At 40.1% G+C, this 19,243-nt stretch overlaps 1 protein-coding gene across 1 annotated transcript in view; it reads right to left on the reverse strand.

The window, feature by feature from the left end:
• Window positions 1-19,243, reverse strand: part of RPAP2 (RNA polymerase II associated protein 2) — a 133,300-nt gene that overhangs the window by 23,871 nt on the left and 90,186 nt on the right. Inside the window, exon 11 of the mRNA XM_082266134.1 lies at window positions 11,688-11,756. Within this exon, the coding sequence (XP_082122260.1) occupies window positions 11,688-11,756 (69 nt within the window). The remainder of the gene's footprint in view (window positions 1-11,687; window positions 11,757-19,243) is intronic.

Here is a 19,243-nt window from a genome sequence, read left to right on the forward strand (position 1 = left end):
AACCAGTTCCACTGGCAGCCATACATGCCCTTGCCATGACACTACCACCACCATGCTTCACTGATGAGGTGGTATGCTTTAGAATAGATCATGAGCAGTTCCTTTCCTTCTCCATACTCTTCTCTTCCCATCACTCTGGTACAAGTTGATCTTGGTCTCATCTGTCCATAGGATGTTGTTCCAGAACTGTGAAGGCTTTTTTAGATATTGTTTGGCAAACTCTAATCTGGCCTTCCGGTTTTTGAGGATCACCAATGGTTTACATCTTGTGGTGAACCCTCCGTATTCACTCTGGTGAAGTCTTCTCTTGATTGATGACTTTGACACACATACACCTACCTCCTGGAGAGTGTTCTTGATCTGGCCAACTGTTGTGAAGGGGGTTTTCCTCACCAGGGAAAAAATTCTTCGGTCATCCACCACAGTTGTTTTCCGTGGTCTTCTGGGTCTTTTGGTGTTGCTGAGCTCACCGGTGCATTCTTTCTTTTTAAGGATGTTCTAAACAGTTGATTTGGCCACACCTAATGTTTTTGCTATCTCTCTGATGGGTTTGTTTTGTTTTTTTCAGCCTAATGATGGCTTGCTTCACTGATAGTGACAGCTCTTTGGATCTCATATTGAGAGTGGACAGCAACAGATTCCAAATGCAAATAGCACACTTGAAATGAACTCTGGACCTTTTATCTGCTCCTTGTAAATAGGATAATGAGGGAATAACACACCTGGCCATGGAACAGCTGAGCAGCCAATTGTCCCATTACTTTTGGTCCCTTAAAAAGTGGGAGGCACATATACAAACTGTTGTAATTCCTACATTTTTCACCTGACTTGGATGTAAATACCCTCAAATTAAAGCTGGAAGTCTGCAGTTAAAGCGCATCTTGTTTGTTTAATTTCAAATCCATTGTGGTGGTGTATAGAGCCAAAAAGATTAGAATTGTGTTGATGTTCCAATATTTATGGACCTGACTGTATATGATAATCCACTACACCAATTCCATATTGAAAGCGAACTCCCGATAAACATCAGGGATCCATCAATAGGAACCTGGGTTTCAATGCAGCAGGCTCACTGGATATGTAGATGTCATCTCGTAGATAGAGAAAGGAGGAACTGCATTATCTTTAACCACTTGAGCCCCGGAAGATTTTACCCCCTTCCTGACCAGGGCCTATTTTGCGATTCGGCACTGCGTGACTTTAACGGACAATGGCGCGGTCGTGCGACGCTGTACCCAAATTAAATTGACGTCCTATTTTCCCACAAACAGAGCTTTATTTTGGTGGTATTTGATCACCTGTGCGATTTTTTGATCATGCGCTATAAACAAAAAAAGAGCGACAATTTTGCAAATATAACATTTTTCACATTTTTTTTTATATGAAATTCCCCCCCAAAAAAATGTAAAAATCAAAATTTTTTTTTAACATTTTAGGCCAATTTGTTTTCTGCTACATATGTTTGATAAAAAAAATCGCAAAAAGCGTATTTTGATTGCTTTGCGCAAAAGTTATTGCGTTTACTAACTAAGGGAAAGATTTTTGTCATTATTATTGTTTTTTTTTTAACGAGTAATGGCGGCGATCTGCGATTTTGTTTGTGGGACTGCGACATTGCGGCGGACAGATCGGACCCTTGACTGACATTTTTGACACTTTTGGGGTTACCAGTGACATTACTACAGTAATCAGTGCTATACATATGTACTGTTACTGTAAAAATGACACTGGAAGGGAAGAGGTTAACTTTATTGGAGAGGGAGGAGTTAAGTGTGTCCCTAGGGCGTGTTTCTTACTGTGATTGGATGTGGCTGTGTGTGTAACAGCACAGATCAACGGTCCTACATAGCAGGACCGAGTGATCTGTGCTTTTACACAGGGAAGAATGACAGGCGGCTTTGTTTACATTAGCCGCCTGCCTTTCTCCCTCTCCACCCGACGATCGCGAGTGACCGGCGGACATTGGGTCCGCTGGTCACACGCGCCGGCTTCTTCGGGTACAAGCGGGGGCGCGCGCTCGCCCCCTATTCGCTCCCAGGCTAGTGACGTACTGGTACGTCACTTTGCCTGGGAGGGGCTGATCGCCGCTGTATATAGTCGGGTGGCGGTCGGCAAAGGGTTAAACAAACGGATTTATTGAAATTAAATTGCACTAATATCCATCAGGTAAATATGGGACATCAAAAGTATCGATGTGCACGGCCGCCTGCAGTGCGGACCGTGCAGAATGATGAGCGCGGCTACTCTGCCCGACGCGTTTCCCCTTCTACAGGCGTCAACTAGGAATGGAGTCATTCTTTACTTTTGATGTCCCATATTTACCGAATGAATGCAAGAGCAATTTATTTTTAATAAACTCATTTGTTTGAAGATAATGCGCTTCTTTCTCTATCTACGAGATGACATCTACATATCCAGTGAGCCTGCTGCATTGAAACACAGGTTCCCATTGATGGATCCCTGATGTGTATTGGGAGTTCGCTTTCAATATTGAATTGATGTAGTGGATTATCATATATGCTGCAAGACCGCTGATGTTTGGTAAGCCACCATTATCTACTAATTAGCACGGAGGTGGATCGCTGAGCACCAGGAGGAGTATTTGTATTAGCACATTCAGCTTTTTCACTGGCTGCGGACTCTTTTTTCACTCATCACTTATGGGACTTTCCTAAGGAATTGCCTAATTACATTGCAATTCCCTTTTCACTTATTTTATTTGTATCATATTATGTCACTATGGCAATCTTTTGCTATATATTTTCATACGTTGATACTTTGACTCACTTTCATGGTTGTTATAATCATGTTTTGGATTACTCCTTTCACTAAGAGATATAATATATATACAAATTTTATTTGTGTTTTTTTACTAGGTAGCGCACTAGTATATACAGTATTTTTTCAACACGTTATATTTCTGGTACTCAGGGATTTCTAAGTGTAGCAACCTCTATTCCCCACTATTCTCTCACTACCCACCTGCCATGGACCCCCCCCCCTCTTTGGCTGCTCTCCAAGGGACCCTTCAGCTCCTGGGTCAGACTTTGGTCCGCCTCTTCCACACGGGAATCCAATTTTCCATTAAGTTTCATTAACCTGTGAGTATTTTATACTCCTTCCCAATAATTATTACCCCTTTGCGATTTCTTTTACTCAAATTTTTATATTTTCCAATGTTTACTCTAACATATTGTTCTTTTGTAGTCATACTCAAATACATTGATCTCTGAAGAAGGGAGATGTAGTTCCCGAAACGCGTCAGATCACTATGTATTATTTTACTATCATGGAACTTCAATACTATATTCAGGTTACCATTGAAACTTAGTGGTTACACCAGGATACTTGCTTATATACGTTCCAATATTGTTCATGTTGTATACACTGTCAATATGGCCATTGAGCTATGCTATGCTATGTGATATACATGTTACTATTATTCGTATTACTTGTCTATACAATGTAATACAATTATATATTGTTTTACATATCTATTGTGCTATTCATTTCATCTCCAGCCACTAGCACCCACCTCATATAAAGTCCCGCGGGCCAACTTTTTGCTGTTTTTATATGTATTTTGGGATGGAGGCGTGCTTGGGTGGGAATCAGACCATTGCCTTTTCTGTATATGATAATAGGGTGGAAGACACCCACTGTGCCCATTAATGATCTGGTTCTTTCCCTGGCTGTACATTTTATCCTGGTGTTATCGCCGGTTTCTCCCCTTTTTTATTTAATTTTTTTTTTACAATTTTTGAACTACTTTTTTCAATATTTACAGGCAATTTTACTTTTTGCATTCCCCCTGTGTGACTCATTCACACTGGATGCTACATCTCCTTCTTGGCTATTGAGCTCCTGTGTTCACAAGCGGCGGCTGCCCTGACTCCGGGAGCTGCGATGTGTAAAGAGGGAGGCTCCGCCCCCTTTCTGTCCCCGCTCCTCCCCCAACTGGGACGAGCGGGTCCACCTTCACATCGGCGTCATGCCGCACCTCAGCGCTGTCCGTCAGTGTTATCACTGACGTCACTACGCTCACCGCATGCCCTACATCTGCGGGTGGGGAGGGTCCGCCTCTAGCGTTCCCTTCCTCCACGAGGCCATGGATGTATCTCGTCCTGACCCGCCATACCCGCTGCATGACGTTAGGGTCCTAGGCTTGCGACCAGCTTCGGGGAAACATGGTAGGCTGGTCACTACATTCCCAATTCTTTTTCCTTCCACTCTATGCTCCCTCTGCATTTCTCATTCTTTGGGATAGCACCCTTTCACCCACTTTTCTTTCCTCACAGCTTTAGGCAATCTGCCACGGCACACTGCCAATTCCTTTCTTATCTCTTCACATCCACTCATTACTTATGAACCTTGTATTTTCCTCACACTCACTTCTTTCTTTCCAGTTGGGATTTTTCTTTTTCCTACTTTTCACATCAGTATTTCCTATCCAATCATTGTATTTTCATTACTATTGATAGCACTACGCTACATTTGTACTTTTATTTACACAACAGATCTGGATGGTTCATTCCCCCACTATTCTCTCACTACCCACCTGCCATGGACCCCCCCTCTTTGGCTGCTCTCCAAGGGACCCTTCAGCTCCCGGGTCAGACTTCGGTCCGCCGCTTCCACACGGGAATCCAATTTTCCATTAAGTTTCATTAACCTGTGAGTATTTTATACTCCTTCCCAATAATTATTACCCCTTTGCGATTTCTTTTACTCAAATTTTTATATTTTCCAATGTTTACTCTAACATATTGTTCTTTTGTAGTCATACTCAAATACATTGATCTCTGAAGAAGGGAGATGTAGTTCCCGAAACGCGTCTGATCACTATGTATTATTTTACTATCATGGAACTTCAATACTATATTCAGGTTACCATTGAAACTTAGCGGTTACACCAGGATACTTGCTTATATACGTTTCAATATTGTTCATGTTGTATACACTGTCAATATGGCCATTGAGCTATGCTATGCTATGTGATATACATGTTACTATTATTCGTATTACTTGTCTATACAATGTAATAAAATTATATATTGTTTTACATATCTATTGTGCTATTCATTTCATCTCCAGCCACTAGCACCCACCTCATATAAAGTCCCGCGGGCAAACTTTTTGCTGTTTCTATAAGTGTAGCAACCTGTCATTTCCAGCCAGCGCATCCCTACATCTTTTTTTCCAAGAAACAATCCAAATTATGTAAATTAGCCATCATGAGAGTAGAGCCGCATGAAATATCATTGCTCGGTTAAACATATGCAGTACATGCATGGAAAATGTTCTGCAAGTAAATTACTCATGTACTGTATCTTATCTGTTAGTAATATGGCATCTTAATGTAAACATTTAATAAAAAGATAGGACACTAGAATGAGCTTTGCAGCTGTTAGACATAGTCCACATAATATAGCTTTATTCACATGCTGTGTTTTCAGGCATCGGTATAATAGGCATGCTTTAAAAAGTCTGCATGTCATATGTACAGTTTCAAGTAAGACACCTAATCTGGCTATAATGGTTTCATCTTCAGTTCAGTATTAATATTAGTTTTAAGCACAGTACATTTTCAGTTCAGTATGAGTCTACCAGCTTATAGACAGAAAGTCTGACAATCAGAGAAAGTGCTTCCTTAATGTCTTATTTTTAAATTGTATATTTCTGCTAAAACAAAAAAAAAATGAAAAATCTAAAGTGGAAAAAAAATTAAATAACAGGTGAGAAAAGAAACTTTCTATCTTTATGGGAAAATAATAGCAGAAGGAAAGTACACAGTGGCTTTGGGTCCTGAAGGCTGGCCAGTAAGAACATGAAAAAAGAAAGGTCAAACAAAAGGTTTCAACTCAAGAGCGTAGTTGACAGGTCTGAAGAAAATAAGGTCTAGGAAACCCAAAAATGAGTGGGAAATAGGGGTGTTGTAATCAAAATTCATATCAGCAATAAAATCATAAAAACCCATTAAGCAAGCTATTAGGCAGCTCAATTTGAATAAATACTATTTAGTCCAGAGTCTGCAAAGCCTTAAAGACATCTATTTAGGCTGTGGTAATTGGAGGTTGTAACTTTAATTAGGCATTGTTGGCTAGTGGCGATCATAAAATATATTTTAAAACATCTTTGGTATTTTTTTAAATGGTTGTGCTAAGCTGTCAAACTATTTAGGAACAATCCACATTCCTATCTGGGTATTTCTGTTTGCCTGGACCAAACTCCAAGATATTTCATAAAGCCTGGTATGATAGAATTACAATGATAATGAGTTGCATGAAGCTGATGGGATATTTGACCCCTTCTGAGGAAGCCACATATAAAAGAGATACATCATTATTAGTGTCTATCAAACTTTGATTTCATGCTATGCAATAATCTATCATTTAGAAGACTGTAACACGTGGTGCTATGAAATTATGAGTATTTAAAAAATCTGGCCAGGAGGGAGGGTACTTTCACATTTCCATTTTTTGTACTGTTGTGTATTGTCTATTTTTGTAATATCTTTTGCTGTAAATTAAAGGATAAGTTCACCTTTGAGAACATGTTACATGTTTCATCTGTTTTTTTTTTTGGGGGGGGGGGGGTGTAACATGTTCCCACTGCTGCAGCCACTCCCTTCTGCCCTCTCTTCCTGTGACAGCAGTACAGGGAGAAGTGTCTCATACTAGTTGTCACTTTTTGAAAACAGCGCGGCCATGTGTGGCTCCACCTGCATGGCCACGTAATTCATTCACAGAGCTCTGTGTATGTATGAACTACAACTCCTGACAGTCGTTTGCAGCTGTCAGCTTGAAGTTCTCTACCACGGTAATGTTAAGTGTCATGGCAGTTCATGGAGTCTTCCTGACAGTGTAAAACTGCTTGGCCGTAGGATGTACGGGGCAGACAGCACACACTGACAGTCTGCAGGAGACCTGCATGGCATCACAATCTGCTAATCACTGGTGTAATGCTTTGCAGGCTCCTTAACAAAAAAAAAAAATTGACATTTTATTACCTGCAAAAAAAAAAAAAAAAGTGCATTTATTATTATTTGTTTTTTTTTTAAAAGTGAACTTACCTTTTAAATACTTTTTTCATTAAACAAAACTTTATCAATAAGCTTGATCTCTAATGCTCTATACCAGAGCCTAAAGTATTCTTGCTCTTTGTAGAACGTTGCCATATCCTAGACTCTGTTCTCTGTTTCAACCCTGTGGGATTAGTGGGAGTTCGTGTTGTAGACCTTTTTTAAATGGTCAGAATTGTTACAGTCAGACTTGACTGTTCTGTGGGTGCCTGTTACCGTGGAGGCAGACAGGTATTCCTGTAGTTGTGGGCTTCCCCTCCATGGCCTAAGTGGCCTGACAGCAGCGCAGGGCCGACAGGCGCTTGCCACCTGCTAAGTTCAGCGGTGGGATGCACACAGGAATCGGGACAAATGCTTGGCCGGGGCTGAGTCGCTGGGCAGGTGGGCCCCCCCCCGGGGCAAGTGGGGCTCCTGGGCAACTGCCTCGCATGCCCATTCAGGGTGGCCCTGCCTGTCCCTCCTGCTCATGAGCAAATGCAGGAAAGCACGTAGGTCACACACGCGTATGCAAACAGCAATTGCACCACACGTGAGGTATTGCTGTGAACGTCAGAGTGAAAGCAATAATTCTAGCACCAGAACTAACGTTTAACTCTAAACTGGTAAAAAAAAAATTCATTTTATAATGACTGTACTAATATTGTGGGACATATACAATTGCAATAACCACCATTTTATTCTCCAGGACCTCTGCTTTTAATAAATATATAATGTTTGGGTGTTCTAAGTAATTTTCAAGCAAAAAAAAATGCTGATTTTAACATATATATGGAAAATGTCATTGCTGGACCAGGCGGCAAGTGGTTTAAGTGAGATACTTCTCTGTATTGTTTTGTTCCTATTAGGGAATAATGATGATTAGGTACACAACACAGTAAAAGAGTTAATTTACAAAAGCTAGGGCAAAGAGCCCTGGAGAAAACAGAGCCATTACTACCGAATCCCACTACAAATCCTTGTTTAATTATCCTAAAGAACAAATGGGGGGTAACAATCATTTTTGATGCAGTTTTCTTCAATCAGAGTTTGTAATACAGGATAAATAAGGCTTTGGGTTCTATATAGTCAATAAAAGTTCCAAGTTCAATATCCCTCAATTCTGCATTGCTTTACTTTGGCTACAGATTGTGTCAAATGAGCTTAAGAGATTGTTTTTAAATTCAGTATTCTGACTCTTGAAACATTTAAGGGGTTTCAACATTTAACTATTTTTGGCAAAAATAAGGTAAAGAAAGACTAAAAAATTCATAAGATCCGTTTCACAAATTACCAGCTCAACCAGAAGAGCATATAATAAAAATGACAAAAGATTTGTTCTTATAGCTGATAAAAAATTGATGCCAAAGCATTCAAGTAAAGTTACTTTCTGTGTTCTGATTTAATGAATCATTTGAGCAGTATCTGACAGAGTGACACAGATGTAGAGCTCGTTGAAGCCTACGCTAATACCTACTAGTACAGCCTTTCTTGGGACAGTGAATATAGAACAATGTGTCAGACTGAAGCAATATCAAAATATATTAAGTGTAGTGCTAGGGAGACTACAATGTTGGTCCACAACGTTCCTTGACCTGTGAATGTCTCGTAAGTACTTCCCTGCCCTAGAGGCTCAAATGACTCATCAAACCCACAACAAGAGGTAAAAGCAGCAGTTACATTTACAGAAAATTACTGTAATTCCAGATATGTACCTTGTTTTTGGAGTTATGGGAAGATTCTATTTTTAATTCAATTGAAAATATTCTTGGAAAAACAAACATTTTAAATGTACACTATAAACGCCAAATACAATTTTATAAACTGTCTACCTAATGTTTTTCAAAATGTAAGCACAACTTACCTTACGTATAGACATAAAATAATAATGTTGGTAAACATATGTTACCTAAAAAAATATGCTATGTGATTTTTACATAATTATATACACTATACTTTTCATTGGGAACACAAGGGCTTATTTAATAAAGCGTACTTAAACCCCAAAAAACAAACATTTAATATATTTCAGCTTACCAGTCCTTAGATGTAATGTCCACATAGTTACATAGTTTTCTTTTGTGAGCCTTCTTTGCCCTTTTTTTTTGCACCTGGTAGTTCTGCAAATGAAACACTCCAAGTCCACACTGATTTTTCTATGGTCTCTATGGATTCAGCCATGGTTGTTTTATAGGGTGCCCTTCAACCATGTCTGCCTTTGTTTGTCTCCATTAAATTTATTGATGGGATTGATTAATTGATGGGACTAGTAGCCTATATAAAAAATATGAGGCTCATTGTGATTTATACTAAGCTCACAGAAAGTGACCAGAATAATTTCTGGCAAGATCAACAGGTATTTGCTGGAAATATTCTTAGTCTGAAAATTGAAAACGAATGCACATCTAGGGACTGGTAAGCAGCAATATACTAAATGTTTGTTTTATGATTTAGATACACCTTAAAGTGATTGTAAAGTCACTCCAGTGGCCTGCTGGAGGTCATTTTGTAGGGCTCTGGCAGTGCTCATCCTGTTCCTCCTTGCACAAAAGAGCAGATACTGGTCCTGCTGATGGGACAAGGACCTTCTACAGCCCTGTTCAGCTCTCCTAGAGTAACTGCCTGCCTCCTGGAATCTCCTCCATGCTCTTGAGAAGAAGAGGCAGCAAACCTGGCAATGGCACATATTGATGTGCCATTCTGGAGGAGTTGGACTGCCTGTGAAACCTCTTTAGGGACCAGGTATGGCTTCATTCTACCAGTAGTGACACTGACCCTTGCCAAATGCAAAACTAGTGAAAAACTGTTAGAAAAGATGAGTAGGGAAAAAAATGTCAGTGGCCTTGTAAAACCTGTAAAACCCTTCCTGTTTTGGGGGGTGATCTCATTGTTGCCCATCTAGTGCACCTGTTAATTTTATTAACACCAAAGAAGCTGAAACTGATTTACAACCCCCTCTGCTACTTAACTGACCAGATCAATATCCCAGGAGTTTACTGGACTTGATGCTATACTCTGATTAAAAAGTGTTTAAATACTCAGTCCAGCCCGTCTGGCACCAACAACTATGCCCTGTTCAAAGTCACTTCTGATGCCCAGTTTGAACTTCGCTAAATCTAAATTACTAAATGCATTGAGTTGCTGCCATGTGATTGGCTGATTAGCAATTTGTGTTACCAAGCAATTGAACAGGTGTACCTAATAAAGTAGCCGGTGAGTGTATATTTAGTGATTAAACTTTATATGAAGAAAAATATATAATAATCATATCTGTAAAAACAGAGTCCCCTTAAAACTCAGTTCTGTAACAAAAGTGACATCCACCACATTGTATTCTCTTTAATGACTCCTTAGATCATATAGTGTACTGTAACCACACAGGTGATTCACTTCACCAAATGTTGAACACCCACACACCAATTCCAATTGCCCAACCCTCTCAATATAGGCAAAACCCATATTGAAAAACTTTGGCTATTGCAGCATCAGTTGCTGGTGAATAAATCCAGGTACACCTAGAAGATATATTTTCAGGAGACATGTACATTGGGCGGTGGGCCGAATGTAGTGGTGATCATCGTGCAGGCTGTGAAAGGTTGGGTGTTTTCATGCAACGCTGGTTTGTAAAACACTTTGTTTTGTGAGTACCGATCCTTTTTAAAATAAATGCTTCTACTTAAATACTGTATGATGGAACCTCTTCTTTTTTCCTGCAACATGTCTGAGTTGTTAACTATAGCGCTGCTGTTTGTGATTACAGTGTCTGGATACTGGATGTTCTTTGGATCACATATTAAAGTGCTGTGAGACCTCTGGGGTCCACTAATCTTGGTAAGCAGATTGATGTGATGGTGGAAGGGCACCTGGAAGTTTATGCTCTAAACACAAGTCACAAGTTTTGAAGCACGGTGTATCGACACTTATGGACCATATACCACTGATTAAAAGCACTATACCAGGGGTCTTCAAACTATGGCCCTCCAGTTGTTTAGGAACGACAATTCCCATCATGCCTAGTCATATCTGTGAATGTCAGAGTTTTACAATGCCTCATGGAGTGTGTAGTCCTGCAACAGCTGGAGGGCTGTAGTTTGAGGATCTTTGCATTATACTGTATAGGTTTGTGTGTGTTTTTTTGACACTGTAAGCGTGATTTCTTATTTGTCAATTTCTGCTTGGTACTCACACATGATTTTTCATAATTAAGAGTTTAAAGAGATAGTGCAACACATTTATTTAATTCATATTTTTCACCTATATGATTTTACACGTTTATTTTTGGATATAAGAAGTAATAAGGGTAATAGATTTGGATTGTACTGCACAAACTTCGGGTGATTAGTAGTGCTGTATTGAGTGAAAAAACTTTTATTTTCTACTTTTTAGAAAGTACATTTTGTACAGGATATTAATACAGCTGCACACTGAGGAAGTTCACTTTAGACTATAGCTTTTGCAATTACTTTTTGTCTGTGACAGAGCGCAGGGTGGGACAGATCACTATACTCGGTTGGGACAGTGCCCTCAAGAAGTGACAAACTATTGAACAATAAATATAGGTTTCTCAAAATAATAAACTGGCAGGGTTTTCTTTTAACCTTCTTAATACCGTAAAATTAAAAATACTCACGCGGACAGAAGAACAATGGCGATTATAGACCATTCTGGCATAGTGTGATTGATGTTTTTGTTTGTGAATCTGAAAGGTAGAGAAAAAAGTAGAAAAAAAGTCCTCAACTATTAGTTCACTAATAGATGATTAAAGTAGACATTGCATGAATCACCTTTAAGAAAAATGCAATTTCTAGCAAATACAAACACCTCCCCCCAGCCTCCACAATGCCAGTATGCATCCTCATAAAAGTGTTCTATTATACACCGTATATGTGAACAGCTCGTAAGGATTCAAGTTGACAAGGATCAGGGAAAACACAAAGTGAACTGGGGTGTAGGAGGACCAACAGAAGTTAACTGATAACAAAGTCATGTAAAAGCCAAGGAGCAGAAGAAGGGAAGAATTACACGAAAGAGCAAGGAACTAAAAGGACTGGAGCAATAAGCCCAAAGGAAAACATTGGTGTCTCTACAGTTTTTCATATACGATTTGCCTAATTCTCACCCAGCATTTACATATTTTTCCAACTAAATCCTTAAGAGAGCCTTAAGCCGATTCTTCTACGTCTAGTGTCCCTACCACAGTAAAACACACCTACGGCAGTGTCTGGCGACAACTGGTTAGCCTATCTAAATATATTTGTAATGGTAGTAGCACCAAAAGGGTAGATTTATAAAGCAGTGAATGTTTGATGGATTTTTATGGGACATGGGTGATTGTTTGATGAAAGTGCAACCATTTAGGAATATCACTTTTTCATTTAATTATTATTTAATATATTATTAAAGAGCATTTAATACTGAGTGCTTCAATGATTCATTGTGCAAGGCATGATGGTATGTATAAACACAACACTAGTTCTGGTGACTGTTCTGCAGCCTTAAGATTTAGATGGCGCTGTCTCTTCTAGAAGAGGAGATAGGGAGATAGATACTACTCTTTAGGTTTACATCAGAGAAATAAAAAATAAAATTAATTTTTGTATATATTTTTTCTTATTTATTCATTCATAATTTTTTTTATACATTTTTCTAAAACTTTTTTTATTATTTTGTTTACTTCTGAACAGTATACAAAATTCTATCTTGGAGGAAGTCCAATCAGGAAGCAACGCGTCAGATTTGAGTGTCTGCTGATGTCATCACGCTGAGCAAAGTCATCGAGTCCATGCTGTTTCACTGAGGAGATTGGAACGCTGCAGATTCTCATGAGAAGCTAACTACTGTGTATGAGAGTGTTTTTAAGCCATTGTTTTTAATAAATTTGCACTAAGTAGTCTTATTGTCTTGCATGAGGTATGCTGCATCTGATGAGAGGCTCTGGCAGGCTGCCCCTAAGGAGAAGAGATCTATACCCAGTGCCGTTTATGTTATAGTTACCATCTTATAGGGGGCGCTGTATCTGGTGAAATACTGCTAAAAGGCTGCTTGTGAAGAGAGGAGAGGTTTGATTTCTCCAATTGTTGACCATGCTGTTTTGACCTCCTGTAATTAAGGGGTCCATCTGACAAGGTGAAAGCACATCCACAAGCACATGGTGTTTTATATAAGAAAAAGGAAGTGCGCCCATGGAAGATTTTGGTGAATTGTCGGCATATAAGAGACACTTTTTAAGGGTCATTGTGGGAAGTATCACAAAGTTTAGTTTGTGAATAAGGCACTTGGATTGTGAACTTGGTGCATCACTATTTCTTCACTTGATTTTTTTGAATACTAGAGTGCACATCTTTTTCACATTTAGTGTAAATATATATTTTTCTATTTTTATTTATGTAGAAGATCGTTTTAAAAGATTTTCTGTATTTTGGCTATGCATAGAGGTATTTTTTATTTTTTTTTTAGTAATTTGTTAAAATTCTGAGATTAAGGGAGTGCTTTGCTTTATTTATATAGTATACATAAAGAACATTTTTGGAAAACTACAAATTCTCTATAAAATACATAATACTGAAACCAAATAGATAGGTCTGTATTTACATCTGTAAAGTACTATGGGTCATTAAAGCAAAGCGTTTGTCAGCTTTATCAGTTGTACGCTGACTGCCTTTCCTATCATCTTTATTAAAGAATAAAAATGACAGGGCATGCAAGCAATTATATATCATGCCCATTTGAACAATGATGCCACTCCATACAGTGTAAGATCCAAAGTAGGCATACATGTGGTATCCAGACATAATTTTTTTTAAATACCATGGAATGTGAAGATTTATACAACTTTTAGCTTGAAAAGGTGGGCTTGTCCTGGTTCGTTAAAAGTTGTACTACTGGTTTTTCTTTTTTCTTTTTGAAAATGTAACAAGTACTAACATGAAAAAACATAGTCGATCCAATGCCAGTCTTCCCCTAAGAATTCCCTCTCTAAACTCCACATGAATCAAGTTATGGAATCATATTGGTTTGCAGAGTTTCTCAAAATCCTCTGCAGATATAAAGTGTAAACACATCACTTAATTACCATAGAAAGTGTCATATTGAACTCAGAGCTGATCTGTCTGCTTTTTGTTTTCCATTATTTATTTGACCTTAGTGAACCACTCCCTCATTGTGGAAGTCCTTTTGGTTTGGCATAAACATAGGATAAGGCACTTGGCTGAATTTTGAAGGTGAGGCACTATAGACTTTCTCTATTGCATACTAGGCATCGGTGACTCAGAGAACAATATTGCCAAAGGGGTATGAGGAACTTCAAAATGCTAGTGTTAGTTCAGACGACTGGACACCGTTGTCCAGAAAGGTTTTATTACCAGACAATCCCACCAAAGGTGAATAAACATCCTCTGCTTCCTACAAACCTACCAACAGCTGACAACTCCCTCCCAGGATACTTAACTGCTAAATGGCCTAGCACCCTGTATGTACCACCTTGAGTAGCAATACATTGCATGTCTCCTGTATTATGGAATTCAAAGAAGATACATGTACTAGCTGCTCTATTTAAGATTTCTGGGCTTCTGCCAAAGTATCTTCAATATTGCTCCAATACTCTCTAAGGAAGTAATGATGATTTTGAAACCCTAATTCAAGTAGCCATGCCCAGGAAAATAGAGATTTTAAGATTTCTCCCCTTCTCTTCCTGCCTCAATCAACTTGAAGCACAATTCCAAACATCACAAACCCGTTTGCTATGGCGACAAATACAGGCAACTAAAGTGGAACCCAACCTTTTTCCTAATGACAAGGAATGACATCCTAAAAACGATTGAAATGAGCCGGGAGGAAATTGTATGCGTGTGTAACGCTCCTTGCGTTTCTTATAAGGTGTGGATTTTCAGCTGCAGAAGTAGTTCCACGTCAGTAGTCATGTAGGAGATATGCTGAGATACCAATCCCAACCTCAATGACTCATCATGTATGGAAGGTCTTATTTCAGCAAGTAAATACACACAGTAATTAAGCTGGTTCCTAGTGTGACTTTATATACATGTGGTAAGACAATGATAAAGGTCTTAGGGATAGGTTTGAGTGGAAGTGGTAGGTGACAGACACTTGAGGTGAGACAGTGCAGATGGATGCAGGAAGGGTTAGCGATCATGTATGATAACAGATGACAGAGTAGCAGGTGCATACAGGAGAGATCAACCCAGTGCAGGAAATAGTAGCAGTAGCCTCAAGAGCTAGCAATCTAGTTATGCAGATGTAAAAGACAGTCCTTGCTATGCAGAGCTAAATAGTGTAAGCCTAGTACAAGTCTATAGAGATTTCCCCTGTGGGGTACTTAGCACTAATAGCGATAGCCGAAGGATCGCTCAGGAGATGCGGATGATCCAGTAGCAGGATGCAGGGATCAGCGCAGCGAGGTTCGTCAGCGAGGAGAGCTTGCAAGCATGGAAGCTTCAAGCAAGATTAGTATCCAGGTACTGGTGTTTGAACGAACACATGTGAGTGAGAACCGACGCCCTAAATAGCCATCTAGTCCGGCGCTGGGTGATGACAGCTTCAGCCTTAAAGGGAAACACACCTATATGTGTTTCTTCTGTCTAGGTAGATGGAAATCACCCGGAATAAATGTGATAGGAGGCACTGAGAGTGCCAGAACCTTACATTACCCCCCCCCGTAAGGCCGGCTCCGGAAGGCCTCTAAGGCTGGTTGTTGATATAAGAATCACATGAGACTGGTTGCCGATGCGAAAATCGGAAGGAAAAAAAAAAAAAATTTCTCTTTTTTTTTTTTTTTTGTTGCCGATATGAGAATCGGAATGAGACTGGTCTCCGATATGAAAATCGGAAAAAAAAAAAAATGGTTGCCGATATGAGAATCGGATCAGGTTGGTAACCGATCTGAGAATCGGATCCCTTGTTGCCGATATGAAAATCGGATCAGGGTGGTAACCGATGAGAATCGGATCACTTGTTGTTAGGGTGTCTGCTACATGGACCCCTCACTAGAATCGGACGCATAACCATCCAAAGTAATCCTAGTAGACCTAGCAACCAATGCTTCTTCAAACATCCTCAGATCCTTCCTACATACCACCGTGCCATTAGAAGCACGTACGCAGTCAGGTGCAAGAATCTCTGTATTTTCATCGGAAGCCAGAAATGTGCTTGCAAAAATAGGAGTATCCTCAGGAGGTGGTACAGGAGGGTTTTTTGAACGTGGTATAAAGTTCACTGGAGTTGAAGGAATATCTATTCCAATATTTGTTAATTTCTGGGTGTCCTTCACTGATATAGAACGGGGACAGGGCTGGCAACAGCCTTGATAATTTCCAGGCTGTTTTTCAGGGAAGACCCTTCGGATTCGCCTGGCCTCCATTGGGAGAGCCTTAGGCCTATGGGGTCTGGTTGGGCAGAATGTAATGAAATGTCCCCCTTCACCACAATAAAAACAAAGGCCACAGATTCTCCTGTGATCTCTTTTTTCTTGTGAGGACAACCTAGCATGTATGGCACCAATCTCCATAGGCTCCTCATCCATCTCTGTAGGATCAGGGTCCAAATGGGATGTGTCAGAGTGACAAGGTCGACTGTTTGAGGCAGGCTCGGACCATGACCAGGCAGGATCACCATATATACTAGGTCTCCTTTTTTCCTTAGGTAGCCGGGGTCTGTGGTTACCTGGAGCGGGTTTAGGAGTGGGGTCAATAGCTGAATTCTGAGAAGAACTGGATAATGGCATTTCCATTTTTTCAGACTTCCTTTCTCGTAGTCTTCTATCTATGGTGATACTGAGTTGTATCAATGTATCCAGGGTTTTTGGCATCTCTGCTCGGGCGAGCTCGTTCTTGACGGCTTCTGATAGGCCAAGCCTAAATTGGGTTTTCAGAGATGCATCATTCCATCCTGAATCAAGGGTCCATCTCTTGAATTCTGCGACAAAGTCTTCTACAGGCCTTTTTCTTTGTTTCAAGGATCTTAACTGAAGATCGGCAGTACTCTGCCTATTGGGGTCATCATATAGGCTAGTGAGCTCTGCCAGGAACAAGGCATAGGAGTTGAGAAGCTGGTCGTTTTTTTCAAAAAGAGAATCTGCCCAGGCTCGAGGATCGCCTGATAGGTAAGAAATAATAGTACAAACCTTAAGGTGATCAGTAAGGTAGGTACGAGGTTTTAGCAAAAAAAGTAACTCACATGCGTTTTTAAATTCGCGAAATTTTTTGCGATCGCCTGTAAATACCAAAGGGGGATTTATCTTGGGTTCAGGAGACTGTGCAGAGGTAAGTTGTTTCAGTCTAATTACCTGCTGCGACAGAGCCTGATTGTCGTTTTTCAATTCAGCAAGTGCGTGTATTAACGCAGATACCTGCTGTTTTAATTGTGTCACCTGAGTGGCTACTTCTGCTGAATCCATTTTTTGGGTTCGTTCAATCTGTAACGCTCCTTGCGTTTCTTATAAGGTGTGGATTTTCAGCTGCAGAAGTAGTTCCACGTCAGTAGTCATGTAGGAGATATGCTGAGATACCAATCCCAACCTCAATGACTCATCATGTATGGAAGGTCTTATTTCAGCAAGTAAATACACACAGTAATTAAGCTGGTTCCTAGTGTGACTTTATATACATGTGGTAAGACAATGATAAAGGTCTTAGGGATAGGTTTGAGTGGAAGTGGTAGGTGACAGACACTTGAGGTGAGACAGTGCAGATGGATGCAGGAAGGGTTAGCGATCATGTATGATAACAGATGACAGAGTAGCAGGTGCATACAGGAGAGATCAACCCAGTGCAGGAAATAGTAGCAGTAGCCTCAAGAGCTAGCAATCTAGTTATGCAGATGTAAAAGACAGTCCTTGCTATGCAGAGCTAAATAGTGTAAGCCTAGTACAAGTCTATAGAGATTTCCCCTGTGGGGTACTTAGCACTAATAGCGATAGCCGAAGGATCGCTCAGGAGATGCGGATGATCCAGTAGCAGGATGCAGGGATCAGCGCAGCGAGGTTCGTCAGCGAGGAGAGCTTGCAAGCATGGAAGCTTCAAGCAAGATTAGTATCCAGGTACTGGTGTTTGAACGAACACATGTGAGTGAGAACCGACGCCCTAAATAGCCATCTAGTCCGGCGCTGGGTGATGACAGCTTCAGCTGTCTAGGTAGATGGAAATCACCCGGAATAAATGTGATAGGAGGCACTGAGAGTGCCAGAACCTTACAGCGTGTGCCAATAAATCCGGTCCCCTGATAGCGAATTTACATAATGCCCATACCCGAGATACCAAACCTATTAAGTTATGTTTATCCAGCAATACGATTATGGAAAACTCAGTCACTATAGTGGATACATTTACATAAATTTTGTCAGCACTATCCCAGCATTCTTTAAGATGATCAAATTGTTGAAAGCGCAAAAAAATTTGGGCCTGGCTGGGTTTTCTGCATTATCTTATTAAAAGTTCTCAGATCCTGCCCCCAAGCTGACTAACCTTTCTAATCATTTGCACACACCCATTTACATCATTCCTTGATGTTGGCCTATATTATATTGTATTGTATATATGCTCCTAAAACCTGGTGAAAATTCTCTTGGCCCACATCATTTCCGACCAATCTTGCTACAGACCATGAACATTAAAGTCCTAGCTAAAATTCTTGTGGCTAGAGTGGGTATATGTTTTTTCACACACTTATTAATAAGGATCAGGTGGGTTTTATCCCATATAGGCAACTATTGGCTAACAACTATACTTGCTAATAGGGAGCTCACAACCCAGCTTTCCTTTTTTGAGCATATTTGTTGTCATGCACCTCTTTCCTAAATTCACATCTATAATTTACTCACGACTGTATGATATTACCAATCCCTCTAGTCACGCTTACATTTTCAGGTGGGTAAGAGATCTCCAGTGCACAAGAGATATGGAGGACTGGTTACAAATTTGGTCAACCATGACCATGACTACCTGCTCCATCAATGTATTCACAGTGGAATCTACATTTAAAACTGTCGCAAGATGGTACATGGTCCCATCCCGTATAGCACACCTTCATCCGTTTCCAGCGTGTGCTACCGTGGTTGTTCTCCCTTGGGAAATTCTAAACACATGGTGGATGTGCCCTATGCTCACCCAGTTTTGGAGCAGGCTCCTAAAACTCTTGAAGGGCACTGGAACCCTTTATTCCTGGCTTGGATGTTCC

Source organism: Pelophylax lessonae (assembly GCF_965119305.1).
Source record: "Pelophylax lessonae genome assembly, chromosome: 8".
Lineage (NCBI taxonomy): Eukaryota > Metazoa > Chordata > Amphibia > Anura > Ranidae > Pelophylax > Pelophylax lessonae.